This window comes from Panulirus ornatus, chromosome 63 (assembly GCF_036320965.1).
Source record: "Panulirus ornatus isolate Po-2019 chromosome 63, ASM3632096v1, whole genome shotgun sequence".
In the NCBI taxonomy this organism is placed as follows: Eukaryota; Metazoa; Arthropoda; class Malacostraca; order Decapoda; family Palinuridae; genus Panulirus; species Panulirus ornatus.
The window spans coordinates 22,861,463-22,878,902 of NC_092286.1; the positions used below are offsets into that span (position 1 = coordinate 22,861,463).

General features: G+C 44.9%; 3 protein-coding genes across 3 annotated transcripts; 2 read left to right on the plus strand and 1 right to left on the minus strand.

Moving 5' to 3' along the window:
* The first annotated feature begins 3,131 nt into the window (after window positions 1–3,131).
* Window positions 3,132–5,275, plus strand: LOC139745821 (uncharacterized). Its single transcript, XM_071656407.1, has 2 exons — window positions 3,132–3,263; window positions 4,282–5,275. Exons 1-2 carry the CDS (start codon window positions 3,252–3,254, stop codon window positions 5,173–5,175), a joined length of 906 nt encoding a protein of 301 aa, XP_071512508.1. The 5' UTR covers window positions 3,132–3,251; the 3' UTR covers window positions 5,176–5,275.
* Window positions 5,276–9,416: 4,141 nt separating this feature from the next.
* On the plus strand, window positions 9,417–11,373 carry LOC139745861 (uncharacterized). Its single transcript, XM_071656496.1, has 2 exons — window positions 9,417–9,443; window positions 10,463–11,373. The coding sequence occupies exons 1-2, from the start codon at window positions 9,432–9,434 to the stop codon at window positions 11,264–11,266; spliced, it is 816 nt and encodes a 271-aa protein (XP_071512597.1). The 5' UTR covers window positions 9,417–9,431; the 3' UTR covers window positions 11,267–11,373.
* Window positions 11,374–14,221: 2,848 nt separating this feature from the next.
* LOC139745867 (uncharacterized) lies at window positions 14,222–16,312 on the minus strand. Its single transcript, XM_071656501.1, has 2 exons — window positions 16,169–16,312; window positions 14,222–15,158 (listed from the first exon to the last, which is right to left on the minus strand). Exons 1-2 carry the CDS (start codon window positions 16,262–16,264, stop codon window positions 14,322–14,324), a joined length of 933 nt encoding a protein of 310 aa, XP_071512602.1. The 5' UTR covers window positions 16,265–16,312; the 3' UTR covers window positions 14,222–14,321.
* Between the last annotated feature and the right edge of the window lie 1,128 nt (window positions 16,313–17,440).

The following is a 17,440-nucleotide window of genomic DNA, read 5'->3' on the forward strand; positions in this document are numbered from 1 at the left end:
AGTGTCCACTCCATATTGACGCTGAGTGGTGTCCCAGATGGGTAAAGTTGACCGTCCTGCCCAGGAGGTGGGCCACACCCACCTCCCCATTCATCGTGTAACCCAACCCTCAGCCAGGATATCTAGTTCCAGACATCAAGGCGTTGTAAGAAGTGTCATTCCGGTATGAGAAATATCACTTCAGTATAGGAAATATCATTCCGGTTTGCGGTGGTGTATTAAGCATCGGGAAAAATATTATGTTTACTACATTTGTTTCAAGGTAAATTGACGACAGGAATTGAAATAGAAAAGTATCTGGTTTGAATGCGTTGATACCTTGCCACACCTGGGCTGTTGGTGTCCCGTCCACTGCTCTGATCCTCTTACGTAACGTACACATTCGTCTACTCTCCAGTACTATCCATTCGTCTACATCCGCAGTCTCAAGTCTATCCTTTCCTTTGTTGAATACCATGAGTCCACTGCGTCTCCAGATCTCTCTGAAATCTATCTGTCATAGTCTGATTCTCGTGTGCACTATTAGATCTATCGTCATTTCCAATGTCATATAAACGTTCCCATCACTCACTTCGTGGATTGTGATTCTCTAAACTTTCATTCTATTGAGCTTAGAATATCTCTGCCTGATATAACTTTGCTCTTATGTTCCTTACAGTTACCTCTTTTGTCTTCTATTTGCTCCAGCTCTGTACGACTCCTCGAGTGTTTGACTTCCTGCCACGAAGCATTCCTCGCCTCACATCCGTCCACAGTCATCTTCTGTGCTGTCAGTGTCCACCATAAGGGGAGAGGTTATGAGGATTTGACCGGCACGAATCCGGCGAAACCGATGCCCCTGTGTTTTTCCTCTTCAACGATGAGAAACAGATACTCACACAACAACACATGTTCCAGACGGTTGTGACAACAACACATGTTCCTGACGGTTGTGACAACAACACATGTTCCAGACGGCTTGTGACAACAACACAAGTTCCGGACGGTTGTGACAACAACACGAGTTCCAGACGGTTGTGACAACAACACAAGTTCCGGACGGTTGTGACAACAACACAAGTTCCGGACGGTTGTGACAACAACACAAGTTCCAGACGGTTGTGACAACAACACATGTTCCAGACGGTTGTGACAACAACACATGTTCCTGACGGTTGTGACAACAACACATGTTCCGGACGGTTGTGACAACAACACGAGTTCCAGACGGTTGTGACAACACAAGTTCCAGACGGTTGTGACAACAACACAAGGTCCGGACGGTTGTGACAACAACACAAGTTCCGGACGGTTGTGACAACAACACGAGTTCCGGACGGTTGTGACAACAACACAAGTTCCAGACGGTTGTGACAACAACACAAGTTCCAGACGGTTGTGACAACAACACAAGCTCCAGACGATTTTGACAACTCATCCAGCACACACTACCTTTGCTTCCTTCGGACCGTCCGAGAGTACATGCATTTTGGTGTCTCCATAGCGTCCTTGGACCACATTCGCATTTCTGTTACTTCGATTTAAACAAATCTTTTTGGGTCCGTGGAAGAGCTCAAGGTAACAAACATGCGAAGCCTCTACACTTACATTTCCCCGGGACAGGTGGTGCCGATAGTGGCTGGGATGCCTCAAGCTGTGCTGCACATATAGCAGAGGTTTTATTGGCTCGGTTGGAGTCCTCCTAATTGGTCTTTATCCCTCTGTACAGTGTCGGATCGCACTTGTTCTCATGCCTGTGACATCAAGGACAGCATGTATCGGACTTCGAACCTCCTCTCCTTCCCTTGAATGTCACTCTGGTTTCATTTCTGCTGAGATTCATAATATCCTGTTCTTCGTAATGTCAGGCACACCTTCATATGAAAGTGTGCTCATTTGATTCCTACTGATGAATCTCTCTGGTCCTTAATATCAAGCATCTGCAGTGAATTACGTATATCAGCCTATTTCCCCCTCGTTCGACCCCATCAGTCTATAGCCAACTTGTAAGGTCATCCAGAGCAACCAGGATCCTAGCCTCTTCACCACTCTGTGGCGTACTTCAGCTTTCATGGTTCCATCCGATGCAATGTTCACCTTCAGGTATATAAAACACTCCACATCTTCTAGCTTTTCCCCATTCAAACTCACAGTCAGACTAACCTCTCTCTCTCCCTTCTGGTAAACTTAATAACTTTACCTTTATTAACATTGAATCTCAACCCTTTCACCTGACACTCAGTCTCTCAAACTCAGACTCCAACAGATTGTAGACTTATTACTTCATTACATTTACATTTACGTAGGCCATCCATAAACAGATTAGGTAGCCATGTAGACATTACACACACCCCTGCCGCAAGACGTATCCTTACCTAGAATCACTCTCCATCGTCTTCTCCTACTCTTTACTGCTTCCAGTAACTCTCTACTTCTATACTAGTTACAGTTAACAAAGCATCTTTGTCCACCTTATCGTACGCTTTCCACAGATCCATAAATGCAATATACAAATCCTCCTGTCTCTCTATTCCATACACAAACACATTCTGCAAAGCAAAGAACCTGGACCATACATCCTTCGAACACTCCTGAAGTCACGTATCTTCACCCGAGTCTGAGGCTCTCTGCATCTCACCATCCACTGGATCGCCGGTACAACTTAGTCGTTGTGCTGAACAGGATTATACCACTGTGATTCTGATCATTCACTATTGTCATTCATTGCCTTTATACAGTGGCACCTCACACTGTGAGATAAACATACACTGGAAACCCCATCTAACGAGTCGACTGAAGCAGTGATGCCGGTATGTTTGAGAACTTTAACTTCAGTCCCATCCACTAATGCCACTTTACCACAGTTCGCTTAAATAATCTATGGGAATAGGAAAAATAAAGGAAAGGAATTCTACCCTTATCTTCTGTCATGAAAAGCGACCCAGAGGGGTGGGAGTGAGATGGGGAAACCCTCCACCTTCCTTTTTCTTCAATTTTCAAAAGATGGAATAGGAGAAGGAACCAAGCGAGGAGTGCTTATTGTCTTCGAAGGCTTCGGATGGTCATCATCATGTCTATGTTGCACCGACGGGAACCATAGCGGTCTACTTTACCCATCTAAGACACCACTCTTATCCTCACCGTCAATATGGAGTGGATTCTGTAGCTCGTGTGGTGAGCGGCCTTGGATGAATCCCCACCACCCTCTTCCCGGGGTATATATGCGGCCGCGCCCCACACACTAGCAGTGTAGCGACTCTCCTCCCTGCATCATGAAGGCTCTGGTGAGTGACTCCAGGTTTCCTTCGTCTATTGCATCACCAAGACTTCTTAGTGTCTACTCAAGTCAACAATCGCTTCAGAACATGTAGCTTTTAGTGCTAGACGAAACATGCTCATGATGCAGTAACTACAGGAATATTACATCACCTGTTCTCCATCACTCTTGTTATCGTAATTATGAGTTACAAAGTTTTGTGCAGATACTGTCCTCGACCATATCAGAACCTGGAAGTAAAGCTGGTTATCGGCAGTGCTGGAGTGTGTGGGGCTGCACAGCTATGTTGGAACATTGTTGTCCAACTATTGCTCAATACTTACTGCACTATCAAAGATGTTAACACAAAACATGAATTGTTCGTTTCGTGATTCCTAAAGTCACATTAGCATAAGACCATCACCAGAATTCTCCACGTATCATGTCACAGCTCGAGAACAAAATGACTTGTGATTGTGCATAACTTTCGTTCTTGCATTTGTTCTTGTGAACGAGTCTAGTGTTTGTGTAAACGTTCAAGAAATGGCCAGGTCTCGTCGCGCACATCCCACGTCTCATATCCTAGTCACTGTACTGCTACAGTCGTCCACATTACTAACGTCTCCTTAATGTCTCACATCCGAGGCCCGCTTGCCACCTCTCAATATTGCCTATCAACATCAGTTGTCAGGTGTTACTCCATTTCATACTTATTAACTTCATGAGGTCAGGACCGTCATATACACTCAGACATACGAGACAAAGACAACTGTATATTCCTCTTTACATAACATATCTTTGCAGTAGCCTTTTATAGTGCATCCGGAAGGTGAATACCACTACTTCCTCATGGCAACACCACTTTGAATATTTCTTAATTATGTTACATGAACGTCTCTGCCATTCTGCAAATGTGTGTGTGTGTGTGTGTGTGTGTGTGTGTGTGTGTGTGTGTGTGTGTGTGTAAGGTTTATAGTAATATGACACCAAATGTCAAGTAAACTGATAATCATAAGGATAAAGTAACAAAGAATTTCTGTCCTCAGGTATTCCTTGGCGTGATTGCCGCGTCCCTGGCTGCTCCAGTCCCTGATGACTGTGAAACCGTCCAGGTGCTCCCCGGAGCTCTGCCATATGCTGGCTTTGGTTTGGCTGGCCACGGTATCGCTCCCTTGGCTGCAGCTGCCCCTCTTGCTCATGTGGCTGCTGCTCCCGCTATTGCTCCCTTGGCTGCTGCTGCTGCCCCACTTGCTCATGTGGCTGCTGCTCCCGCTATTGCTTCCTATGCTGCTGCTGGTGCCCCACTTGCTCATGTGGCTGCTGCTGCCCCATTTGCTCATGTGGCTGCTGCTCCCGCTATTGCTCCCTTGCCTGCTGCCCCAATTGCTCCTCTTGCCCACCCTGTGGCCTACGCTGCCCCACAACCTGTTGCTCTGCCCCCAGCTGAAGTGAAGATCCCCATCACCCGTACTCATGTGGAAGTGCCCGTTCACCAGCAGGTCCACTACGGCACTCAGGCTTACGTAGCCGGTGCCACCACCCATATCCACAAGCCAGCCTTGGCCGCCCCAGCCATCGCACCACCCACCACCCTCCTCTCTAAGGTCACCCACAACCCTGCAGAGGTCACCATCAAGCACCAGGAGATTCCCGTCGAGCGCCACACCCCCAACTTTGTGGAGACCCCCTACCACGCAGGCACCATCATCGAATACACCGAGCCTGAGGTCAGGGAGGTCAAGGTGCCAACACCATATGCCAAGCCCGTCCCCGTGCCCCAGCCCGTCCCCGTGGCTCAGCCAGTACCCGTACCTACCCCCGTGCACTCCGTGGCCGTTCACCACGCTGCCCCCGTCGTTGCCCCAGTCGCTGCCCCCGTCGTTGCCTCAGTCGCTGCCCCCGTCGCATATGGCGCCGTTCTTGCTGCTGATGACTGTTAGTACTGGACGCCAGGACGACCTGAGGATATTCACGCCAGCCATGAGCCTCTTCTGATGTACATGTGACTCATATTATCCCAATTAAAGATACGAAACCCAACACCTTATCTTTATTTTCCTATTTCCTCACACGGATATCTTGATAAAAGCATTTAAGGGCAACATAGTCTTCAAGTCTTAATAAACTTCTGAAGAAGTTATCTCCATTAGCTTTGTCCATGACATTTACAATGAGATTCCACTCTGGAAGAGACTCAATAGTCCGATATACATATGCAAATAATGTATAACCATTTAATTATATCAGATAGACAGATAGATAGAAAGATATCTTCAACATGAAAGCCTGCCAGCAAAGTACCAATCCTAAAACTGTCCAAACCAGCCGACTCCCCTCCTCTCACCAACTACATAACTTCTGTCTTCCACAGCCAACTTTAAAAACCTAAATCAAAACAGATTAAAGCATATTTACTCCCATTCATTTGAAAACCAAGGCTTTAATCCATCTTCTCACAACAAAGAAAAACGAATACTAAAACAAAACATGCTAAACAGATTCAATCAATCACAGTCCCCATCCCGCACAGTCTTAGTAGCAATACACATTACCAAAGCATTTGACACTTTCTGTCGAAGTATCCTTACACTTAAGATGCTTCCAACTACACTCTTCGACAACGACAAAAAGTGGATGGCCAACTTTATTGTTAGCCAACCACAAGAACTGCAAACCACAAAAAACAGAGCAGCCTGAACTAACACTAGCTGCCTAGAAACCACAAACTCTCCACACATACAAAATGAAACAAAGATCCTCTAGTACAATACCACCTCAATACTCTCGACATATTACACAGCAACAGCACGATCACACTTTCCATCCACATCACTCCATAACTATCCAACAAAAGCTAGATAGAGATAACAATCTTACCCAAGCTTCACAACACAGCAACCTGTGCTCACAGATACCCCAACCCCCCTACATTTTACATACGTAACACTTACGAAACATATACAGACCGAAAGACTCGAGAATCACTATAAAGTCATCCTTCCAACCCATTCTCAAACACCATCCCACCATATGTACACCAGTCGGAAGCACACTTCCCAGACAAATACAAGTTCCATTTTCTCCTTCTCTCTCTTGAGACAACACCCATCTCTCCGATCACAAGATCCCTCATGTCCAAGATGCAACTTCCATACTGAAGATATTGACCATTGGAGGGGAGGGGGCAGTGGAAATAATGTCCTGGAACACGAATTCTATTTCAGAGTTTCGACAACAGTCTTCATCAGGGAACTGACAGAATCATAAGGACAACAATATGCTTATATAAACTCATGCTGACATGAGTCATGCCTGGTCAAACTTTGCTCTGACCTGAGTCATACATATTCACCATTACCCGCGTTAGCAAGTTAGCGACAAGAACAAAGGGCCGAGCCTTAAAGGGAATATCGTCACTTGGCCCCTTTCTCTGTTTCTTCTTTTGGAAAATTAAAAAGAAATGGGAGGATTTCCAGCCTCCCGCTCCCTTCCCTTTTAGTCGCCTTTTCCGACACGCAGGAATACGTGGGAAGTATTCTTTCTCCCCTATACCAAGTGATAATGTATATCATTTATTCATTTATTATACCTTGTCGCTGTTTCCCTTGTTAGCGAGGTAACGCAAGGAAACATACGAAATGATGGCCCAACCCACCCACATACACATGTATATACATACATGTCCACACACGCACATATACATACCCATATATTTCAACGTATACATATATACACATACATAGATATATACAATTTACACATGTACATAATTCATACTTCCTGCCTATATTCATCCTCCCCCCCGCCACACATGAAATGACAACCCCCTCCCATCGGACATGAGCGAGGCAGCGCTAGGAAAAGGCGACAAAGGCCACATTCGTTCACACTCAGTCTCTAGCTGTCATGTATAATGCTCCGAAACCAAAGCTCCCTTTCCACATCCAGGCCCCACAAAGCTTTACTTGGTTTACCCGAGACGCTTCACATGCCCTGGTTCAATCCATTGACAGCACGTCGACCCCAGTATACCACATCGTTCCAATTCACTCTATTCCTTGCACGCCTTTCACCCTCCTGCATGTTCTGGCCTCGATCACTCAAAATCTTTTTCACTCCATCCTTCCACCTCCAATTTGTTCTCCCATGTCTCCTCGTTCCTTTTACCTCTGACATATGTATCGTCTTTCTCAATCTTTCCTCACTCATTCTCTCCATGTGACCAAACCATTTCAATACACCTTCTTCTACTCTCTCAGTTACACTCTTTTTATTACCACACATCTCTTTTACTCTTTCATTACTTACTCGATCAAACCACATCACACCACATATTGTCCTCAAACATCTCATTTCCAACGTATCCACCTTCATCTGCACAGCCCTACCTATAACCCACGCCTCGCAAACATAAAACATTGTTGGAACCACTATTCCTTCAAACATACCCATTTTTCCTTTCCGAGATAACGTTCTCGCCTTCCACACATTTTTCAAAGCTCCCAAAACTTTCGCCCCCTCCCACACCCTGTGACTCACTTCCGCTTCCATGGTTCTATCCGCTGTCAAATCTACTCCCAGATATCTAAAACACTTCACTTCCAGTTTTTCTCCATTCTCAACCCTACGGTACCTAATAACCTTCCTCTTATTTACATTTACTCTCAGCTTTCTTCTTTCTCACACCTTACCAAAATCAGTCACCAGCTTCTGCAGATTCTCACCCGAATCAGCCACCAGCGCTGTATCATCAGCGAACAACAACTGACTCACTTCCCATGCCCTCTCATCTACAACAGACTGCATATTTGCCCCACTCACCAAAACTCTTGCATTCACCTCCCTAACAACCCCATCCATAAACAAATCAAACAGCCATGGAAACATCACGCACCACTGCCGCAAACCGACATTCACTGAGAACCAATCACTTTCCTCTCTTCTTACTGGAACACATGCCTTACATCCTCGATAAAAGCTTTTCACTGTTCCGAGCAACCTGCCTCCTTCACCATATACTCTAAATACTTTCCAGAAAGCATCTCTATCAACTCTATCATATGCCTTCTCTAGATAAATAAATGCTACACACAAATCCATTTGTTTTTCTAATTATTTCTCACATACATTTTTCAAAGCAAACACCTGATCCACACATTCTCAGCCACTTCTGAAACCACACTGCTCCTCCCCAATCTGATAATCTGTACATGCCTTCACCCTCTCAATCAATACTCGCCCATATAATTTCCAAGGAATACTCAACAAACTTATACCTCTGTCATTTCAACACTCACCTTTATCCCCTTTCCCTTTGTACAATGGCACTATGCATGCATTCTTCCAATCCTCAGGCACTTCACAATGAGTCATGCATACACTGAATATCCTCACCAACCATTCAACAACACAGTCACTAACTTTTTAAATAAATTCTACTGCAATACCATCCAAACTCGCCGTTTTGACGGCTTTCATCTTCCGCAAAGCTTTCACTACCTCTTCTCTGTTTACCAAGTCATTCTTCCTGACATTTACTCACATCTCTCTCTCTCTCTCTCTCTCTCTCTCTCTCTCTCTCTCTTTCTCTCTCTCTCTCTCTCTCTCTCTCTCTCTCTCTCTCTCTCTCTCTCTCTCTCTCTCTCTCTCTCTCTCTCTCTCTCTCTCTCTCTCTCAACCTCTGCAGTTTTTCACTCGAATGTGTCACCAGTGCTGTGTCATCAGTAAACAACAACAGACTCACTTCCCAGTTACCTTCACCCCCATCTGACTAAACAATCGCCCTTCTCTCCAACGTTCTTCCATATATTTACCTTGCTACATTATAAACAAACAAATTAAACAGTCACGGCGACAGCACAAATCCTTGCCGTACACCCACCTTCATCAGGTATCAATAACCCTCCCTTCCAATTATTCACATACACACATGCCCAGCTTTCTTGATAATATCTGCACAATGGTTCTGATAACTTTCCTCCCACAATGACCGGCAACAGGGCGTGTCCTGCGTCCTGGCCAGGACCGTCCACTTTACCGATTTGGGACACCACTCTTACCCTCACCGTCAATATGGAGTGGATTCTGTAGCTCTTGTGGATAGCGGCCTTGGATGAATCCCCACCACCCTCTTCCCGGGGTATATATGCGGCCGCGCCCCACACACTAGTAGTGTAGCGACTCTCCTCCCTGCATCATGAAGGCTCTGGTGAGTGACTCCAGGTTTCCTTCGTCTATTGCATCACCAAGACTTCTTAGTGTCTACCTAAGTCAACAATCGCTTCAGAATATGTAGCTTTTAGTGCCAGACGAAACATGCTCATGATACAGCAACTACAGGAATATTACATCACCTGTTCTCCATCACTCTTGTTATCGTAATTATGAGTTACAAAGTTTTGTGCAGATACTGTCCTCGACCATATCAGAACCTGGAAGTAAAGCTGGTTATCGGCAGTGCTGGAGTGTGTGGGGCTGCACAGCTATGTTGGAACATTGTTGTCCAACTATTGCTCAATACTTACTGCACTATCAAAGATGTTAACAGAAAACATGAATTGTTCGTTTCGTGATTCCTAAAGTCACATTAGCATAAGACCATCACCAGAATTCTCCACGTATCATGTCACAGCTCGAGAACAAAATGACTTGTGATTGTGCATAACTTTCGTTCTTGCATTTGTTCTTGTGAACGAGTCTAGTGTTTGTGTAAACGTTCAAGAAATGGCCAGGTCTCGTCACTCACATCCCATGTCTCATATCCTAGTCACTGTACTGCTACAGTCGTCCACATTACCAACGTCGCCTTAATGTCTCACATCTGAGGCCCGCTTGCACCTCTCAATATTGCCTATCAACATCAGTTGTCAGGTGTTACTCCATTTCATACCTATTAACTTCATGAGGTCAGGACCGTCATATACACTCAGACATACGGGACAAAGACAACTGTATATTCCTCTTTTCATAACATATCTTTGCAGTAGCCTTTTATAGCGCACCCGGGAGGTGAATACCACTACTTCCTCATGGCAACACTTGAATATTTCTTAATTATGTTACATGAACGTCTCTGCCATTCTGTAAATGTGTGTGTGTGTGTGTGTGTGTGTTTTTGTGTGTGTGTGTGTGTGTGTGTGTATGTGTAAGGTTGATAGTAATATGACACCTAATGTCAAGTAAACTGACAATCATAAGCAAAAAGTAACAAAGAATTTCTGTCCTCAGGTATTCCTTGGCGTGATTGCCGCGTCCCTGGCTGCTCCAGTCCCTGATGACTGTGAAACCGTCCAGGTGCTCTCCGGAGCTCTGCCATATGCTGGCTTTGGTTTGGCTGGCCACGGTATCACTGGTTTGGCTGGCCACGGTATTGCTCCCTTGGCTGCTGCTGCCCCTCTTGCTCATGTGGCTGCTGCTGCCCCATTTGCTCATGTGGCTGCTGCTCCCGCTATTGCTCCCTTGCCTGCTGCCCCAATTGCTCCTCTTGCCCACCCTGTGGCCTACGCTGCCCCACAACCTGTTGCTCTGCCCCCAGCTGAAGTGAAGATCCCCATCACCCGTACTCATGTGGAAGTGCCCGTTCACCAGCAGGTCCACTACGGCACTCAGGCTTACGTAGCCGGTGCCACCACCCATATCCACAAGCCAGCCTTGGCCGCCCCAGCCATCGCACCACCCACCACCCTCCTCTCTAAGGTCACCCACAACCCTGCAGAGGTCACCATCAAGCACCAGGAGATTCCCGTCGAGCGCCACACCCCCAACTTTGTGGAGACCCCCTACCACGCAGGCACCATCATCGAATACACCGAGCCTGAGGTCAGGGAGGTCAAGGTGCCAACACCATATGCCAAGCCCGTCCCCGTGCCCCAGCCCGTCCCCGTGGCTCAGCCAGTACCCGTACCTACCCCCGTGCACTCCGTAGCCGTGCACCACGCTGCCCCCGTCGTTGCCCCAGTCGCTGCCCCCGTCGTTGCCCCAGTCGCTGCCCCCGTCGCATATGGCGCCGTTCTTGCTGCTGATGACTGTTAGTACTGGACGCCAGGACGACCTGAGGATATTCACGCCAGCCATGAGCCTCTTCTGATGTACATGTGACTCATATGTTTCTATTTAAAGATATGAAACCCAACACCTTATCTTTATTTTCTTATTTTCTCACACGGACGTCTTGATAAAAGCATTTAAGGGCGACGTATTCTTCAAGTCTTTATGTATTCAGTGTCACCAGAGTAAAAAGAAGAGGATTTCTGGTAATAATACGATTCTCATAAACGTAAGATTCTTGAAAAATCTTCAATGATAATTGCAAAACTTATTGTGTACGGTGATAAGAATCAGTACAATGTTTTCCTCTCTCTTTAATCTACCGAGTGAGAAACAAAATATAATAACGTAGTATCCGGATAATCTCATTGTCATATAGACACCTTAGGACCTCTTTAGACATCTTGTTATATCAGCCTTCGGCAAACATTTTACTGCCACTAAATCCACTTCTGCCATGAACATGCCACTGTATAAAGTCATAAAGACAAGGGTGACAAAAGTGACTGTTCAAACTACAGTGGTGAAAGTTAGTTGAGTTTACCTTGCGAACCGGGGAAACCATGGAAAAGCTCATGTAACTTGTTTCTGGATTACGTAGATTACATATGATAATGGATGGGAGCAGATGTGGTCTTTTTCTGTCTGTTCCTGGGGCTACCTCACTAAAGCGAGAAACAATGAATCACTATGATATATATCTGTGTATGATGAAATAGATTCTGTTATTACCGCGGAAATGAAACACGATAAGTACCCAAGGGCACTTTTGTATAATTATCACATCAACAGGGGAGATACAAGAAAGATGTAAAACAGTCAGTTAATATACAAGGAAGCGACGTAGCTAGGACGCTATTTGGGAAACAAGTGACTACCCTAATGGAAGTCTGGTGCGTTTAAACTTGGCAACATGCGTATCCTAAAATTTATGATATGGACAAGAAAGGGATCAGTTTGCAAATTTTATCAACATTAAAGATATCCAGTTTGTGTATACCTTTACTAATATTAATGTTGCAATTCTTTGTATTTTCAATAATAGAAGATTCAATGATATTTCTCGTGGCACAAGAGTTAAAGTTAATATCTGAGATGGCATTACTCCAGTCAGTACAATGATCATACTTTTTCACATGATTAAGCAAGGCATTTAATTCTTGCTCTGTTCTTTTACTATATTTATGTTGCTTAAGTCTAACTGAAAGATCCTTACCAGTTTGCCCTCCATAAAACTTTTTGTAGTTTTTCTATATATACGCACCCTGCAGAACTTTTTAGTGAGTTCCTGATTAAGATATTCTTTTTAGTGTTGTTGCTGAAGACATTTACATCAAAGAATTTAAGCAACATGGGAAGTAAAGTAAAATCATTACTAAAGGGGAAAACTAAAAGTTGTCAAGGAGAGGTTTGGGTTGAGCTTTATTAATGATTTCTTTGCCAACTTACGTGATAAATCAATGAAAGATGTAGGACACTGTAACTTGGATCCAATAGAATATATTTTCTCAAACTCATCATCGATAAACTCTGGACTGCATATACGAGTAAATGCTCAATATCTTCAGTATGGAAGTTACATCTTGGACATGAGGGGTCTTGTGATCGCAGAGATGGGTGTTCTCTCAAGAGAGAGAAGGAGAAAATGGAACTTGTATTTGTCTGGGAAGTGTGGTTCCGACTTGTGTACATCTGGTGGGATGGTGTTTGAGAATGGGTTGGAAGGATGACTTTATAGTGATTCTCGGGTCTTTCGGTCTGTATATGTTTCGTAAGTGTTACGAATGTAGAATGTAGGGAGGAGGGTATCTATGAGTACAGGTTGCTGTGTTGTGAAGCTGGGGTAAGATTGTTATCTCTAGCTAGCTTTTGTTGAATAGTTATGGAATGATGTGGATGGAAAGTGTGATCGTGCTGTTGCTGACTAATATGTCGAGAGTATTGATGTGGGATTGTACTGGAGGATCTTTGTTTCATTTTGTAGGCGTTGAGAGTTTGTGGTTTATACACAACGAGTGCTGGTTCCGGCTGCTTTGTTTGTTGTGGTTTACCGTTCTTGTGGTTGGCAAACTATGAAGTTGGCCATCCACTTTTTGTCATTGTTGAAGAGTGTAATTGGAAACATCTTAAGTGTAAGGATACTTCGATGGACAGTGTCAAATGCTTTGGTAATGTGTATTGCAACTATTACTGTGCGGGATGGGGACTGTGATTGGTTGAAGCTGTCTAGGATATTCAGTTTTGGTATTTTTATTTTTTGTAGTGTGAAGATGGATTAAAGTTTTGTGTTTAAATTAAGCATCAGTTAATATGCTCTATTGTGTTTTGTTTTAGGTTTTAAAGAGTTTGGCTGTGGAAGATAGAAGCTATACAGTCGGTGAAAGGAGGGGAGTCGGCTGGTTTGGACAGTTTTAGGATTGGTACTTTGTTGGCAGGCTTTCAGGTTCAATATATCATTCTATCCATCTGTCTATCTGGTCTAACTAAATGTGTATAAATTATTTGCATATGTATCTCGGACTATTGAGTCGCTTCCAGAGTGGAATCTCACTGTAAATATCATGGACAAAGCTAATGGAGATAACTTCTTCAGAGGTTTCATATTCATTTGTTAGCTTTTTCGAGGAGGAACTTCATCATCAATGAACATATTGTGAAACACAGACATACTCGATTAGAATCATTAACCTGAAAGTTATTGCTGTATAGGTTTCTAATTAGGTGATAAAAGAGTAAAAATAATGATAATTCTGTTAACCGTAATTGATGGTATATCATTGAAGATTTCAAGAAGTTTACGTTTATGGATACTGTCATATTTCCATTAATGTTTTCGATTCTCGTTCTTCCTTGAATACATTAAGACATGAAGAATACGTTGCTTTTAAATGCTTTTATCAAGACGTCCGTGTGAGGAAATAAGAAAATAAAGATAAGGTGTTGGGTTTCATATCTTTAAATAGGAACATATGAGTCACATGTACATCAAAAGAGGCTCATGGCTGGCGTGAATATCCTCAGGTCGTCCTGGCGTCCAGTACTAACAGTCATCAGCAGCAAGAACGGCGCCATATGCTACGGGGGCAGCGACTGGGGCAACGACGGGGGCAGCGTGGTGCACGGCCACGGAGTGCACGGGGGTAGGTACGGGTACTGGCTGAGCCACGGGGACGGGCTGGGGCACGGGGACGGGCTTGGCATATGGTGTTGGCACCTTGACCTCCCTGACCTCAGGCTCGGTGTATTCGATGATGGTGCCTGCGTGGTAGGGGGTCTCCACAAAGTTGGGGGTGTGGCGCTCGACGGGAATCTCCTGGTGCTTGATGGTGACCTCTGCAGGGTTGTGGGTGACCTTAGAGAGGAGGGTGGTGGGTGGTGCGATGGCTGGGGCGGCCAAGGCTGGCTTGTGGATATGGGTGGTGGCACCGGCTACGTAAGCCTGAGTGCCGTAGTGGACCTGCTGGTGAACGGGCACTTCCACATGAGTACGGGTGATGGGGATCTTCACTTCAGCTGGGGGAAGAGCAACAGGTTGTGGGGCAGCGTAGGCCACAGGGTGGGCAAGAGGAGCAATTGGGGCAGCAGGCAAGGGAGCAATAGCGGGAGCAGCAGCCACATGAGCAAATGGGGCAGCAGCAGCCACATGAGCAAGTGGGGCACCAGCAGCAGCCAAGGGAGCAATAGCGGGAGCAGCAGCCACATGAGCAAGAGGGGCAGCAGCAGCCAAGGGAGCAATACCGTGGCCAGCCAGACCAGCTATACCATGGCCAGCCAAACCAAAGCCAGCATATGGCAGAGCTCCGGGGAGCACCTGGACGGTTTCACAGTCATCAGGGACTGGAGCAGCCAGGGACGCGGCAATCACGCCAAGGAATACCTGAGGACAGAAATTCTTTATTACTTTATCCTTATGATTATCAGTTTACTTGACATTTGGTGACATATTACTATAAACCTTACACACACACACACACACACACACACACACACACACACACACACACATTTGCAGATGGCAGAGACGTTCATGTAACATAATTAAGAAATATTCAAAGTGGTGTTGCCGTGAGGAAGTAGTGGTATTCACCTTCCGGGTGCACTATAAAAGGCTACTGCAAAGATATGTTATGTAAAGAGGAATATACAGTTGTCTTTGTCCCGTATGTCTGAGTGTATATGACGGTCCTAACCTCATGAATTTAATAGGTATGAAATGGAGTAACACCTGACAACTGATTTTGACAGGCAATATTGAGAGGTGCAAGCGGGCCTCAGATGTGAGACATTAAGGAGACGTTTGTAATGTGGACGACTATAGCAGTACAGTGACTAGGATATGAGACGTTGGATGCGAGTGACGAGACCTGGCCATTTCTTGAACGTTTACACAAACACTAGACTCGTTCACAAGAACAAATGCAAGAACGAAAGTTATGCACAATCACAAGTCATTTTGTTCTCGAGCTGTGACATGATACGTGGAGAATTCTGGTGATGGTCTTATGCTAATGTGACTTTAGGAATCACGAAACGAACAATTCATGTTTTCTGTTAACATCTTTGATAGTGCAATAAGTATTGAGCAATAGTTGGACAACAATGTTCCAACATAGCTGTGCAGCCCCACACACTCCAGTACTGCCGATAACCAGCTTTACTTCCAGGTTCTGATATGGTCGAGGACAGTATCTGCACAAAACTTTGTAACTCATAATTACGATAACAAGAGTGATGGAGAACAGGTGATGTAATATTCCTGTAGTTACTGTATCATAAGCATGTTTCGTCTGGCACTAAAGGCTACATGTTCTGAAGCGATTGTTGACTTGGGTAGACACTAAGAAGTTTTGGTGATGCAATAGACGAAGGAAACCTGGAGTCACTCACCAGAGCCTTCATGATGCAGGGAGGAGAGTCGCTACACTGCTGGTGTGTGGGGCGCGGCCGCATATATACCCCGGGAAGAGGGTGGTGGGGATTCATCCAAGGCCGCTCACCACAAGCGCTACAGAATCCACTCCATATTGACGGTGAGGATAAGAGTGGTGTCACATATGGGGAAAGTGGACGGTCCTGGCCAGGACGCAGGACACACCCTTTTGCCGGTCATTGTGGGAGGAAAGTTATCAGAACCATTGAGCAGATATTATCAAGAAAGCTGGGCATGTGTGTATGTGAATAAGTGGAAGGGAGGTTTATTGATACCTGATGAAGGTGGTTGTACGGCAAGGATTTGTGCTGTCGCCGTGACTGTTTAATTTGTTTGTTTATAGTGTAGTGAGGAAAATATATGAAAGAACGTTGGAAAGAAGGGCGATTGTTCTGTCCGATTAGGATGAAGGTAGCTGGGAAGTGAGTCTGTTGTTTACTGATGGCACAGCACTGGTGACACATTAGAGTGAAAAACTGCAGAGGTTGAGAGAGAGAGAGAGAGAGAGTGAGAGAGAGAGAGAGAGAGAGAGAGAGAGAGAGAGAGAGAGAGAGAGAGAGAGAGAGAGAGAGAGAGAGAGAGAGAGAGAGAGAGAGAGAGAGAGAGAGAGAGAGAGAGAGAGAGAGAGAGAGAGAGAGAGAGAGAGAGAGAGAGAGAGAGATTAGATTAAATGCCAGGGAGAATGATTTGGTAAACAGAAAAGACGTAGTGAAAGGCTTGCGGAAGATGAAAGCCGTCAAAACGGCGGGTTTCGATGGTATTGCAGTGGAATTTATTAAAAAAGTTAGTGACTGTGTTGTTGACTGGTTGGTGAGGATATTCAATGTATGCATGACTCATTGTGAAGTGCCTGAGGATTGGAGGAATGAATGCATAGTGCCATTGTACAAAGAAAAAGGGGATAAAGGTGAGTGTTCAAATTACAGAGGTATAAGTTTGTTGCGTATTCCTTGGAAATTATATGGGTGAGTAGTGATTGAGAGGGCGAAGACATGTACAGAGTATCAGATTGGGGAGGAGCAGTATGGTTTCAGAAGTGGTAGAGGATGTGTGGATCAGTTGTTTGCTTTGAAAGATTTAGGTGGGAAATTCTTAGGAAAACAAATGGATTTGTATGTAGCATTTATGGATCTGGAGAAGGCATATGATAGAGTTGATAGAGATGCTCTGTGGAAGGTATTAAGAATATATGGTGTTGGAGGCAGGTTGCTAGGAGCATTGAAAAGTTT

Coding starts and splice junctions, on each gene's coding strand:
- LOC139745867 (XM_071656501.1), bottom strand. CDS start 16,264: ATGAATCCCCACCACCCTCTTCCCGGGGTATATATGCGGCCGCGCCCC. Junction 15,159..16,168: donor CCTGCATCATGAAGGCTCTG/GTGAGTGACTCC, acceptor TTCTGTCCTCAG/GTATTCCTTGGCGTGATTGC.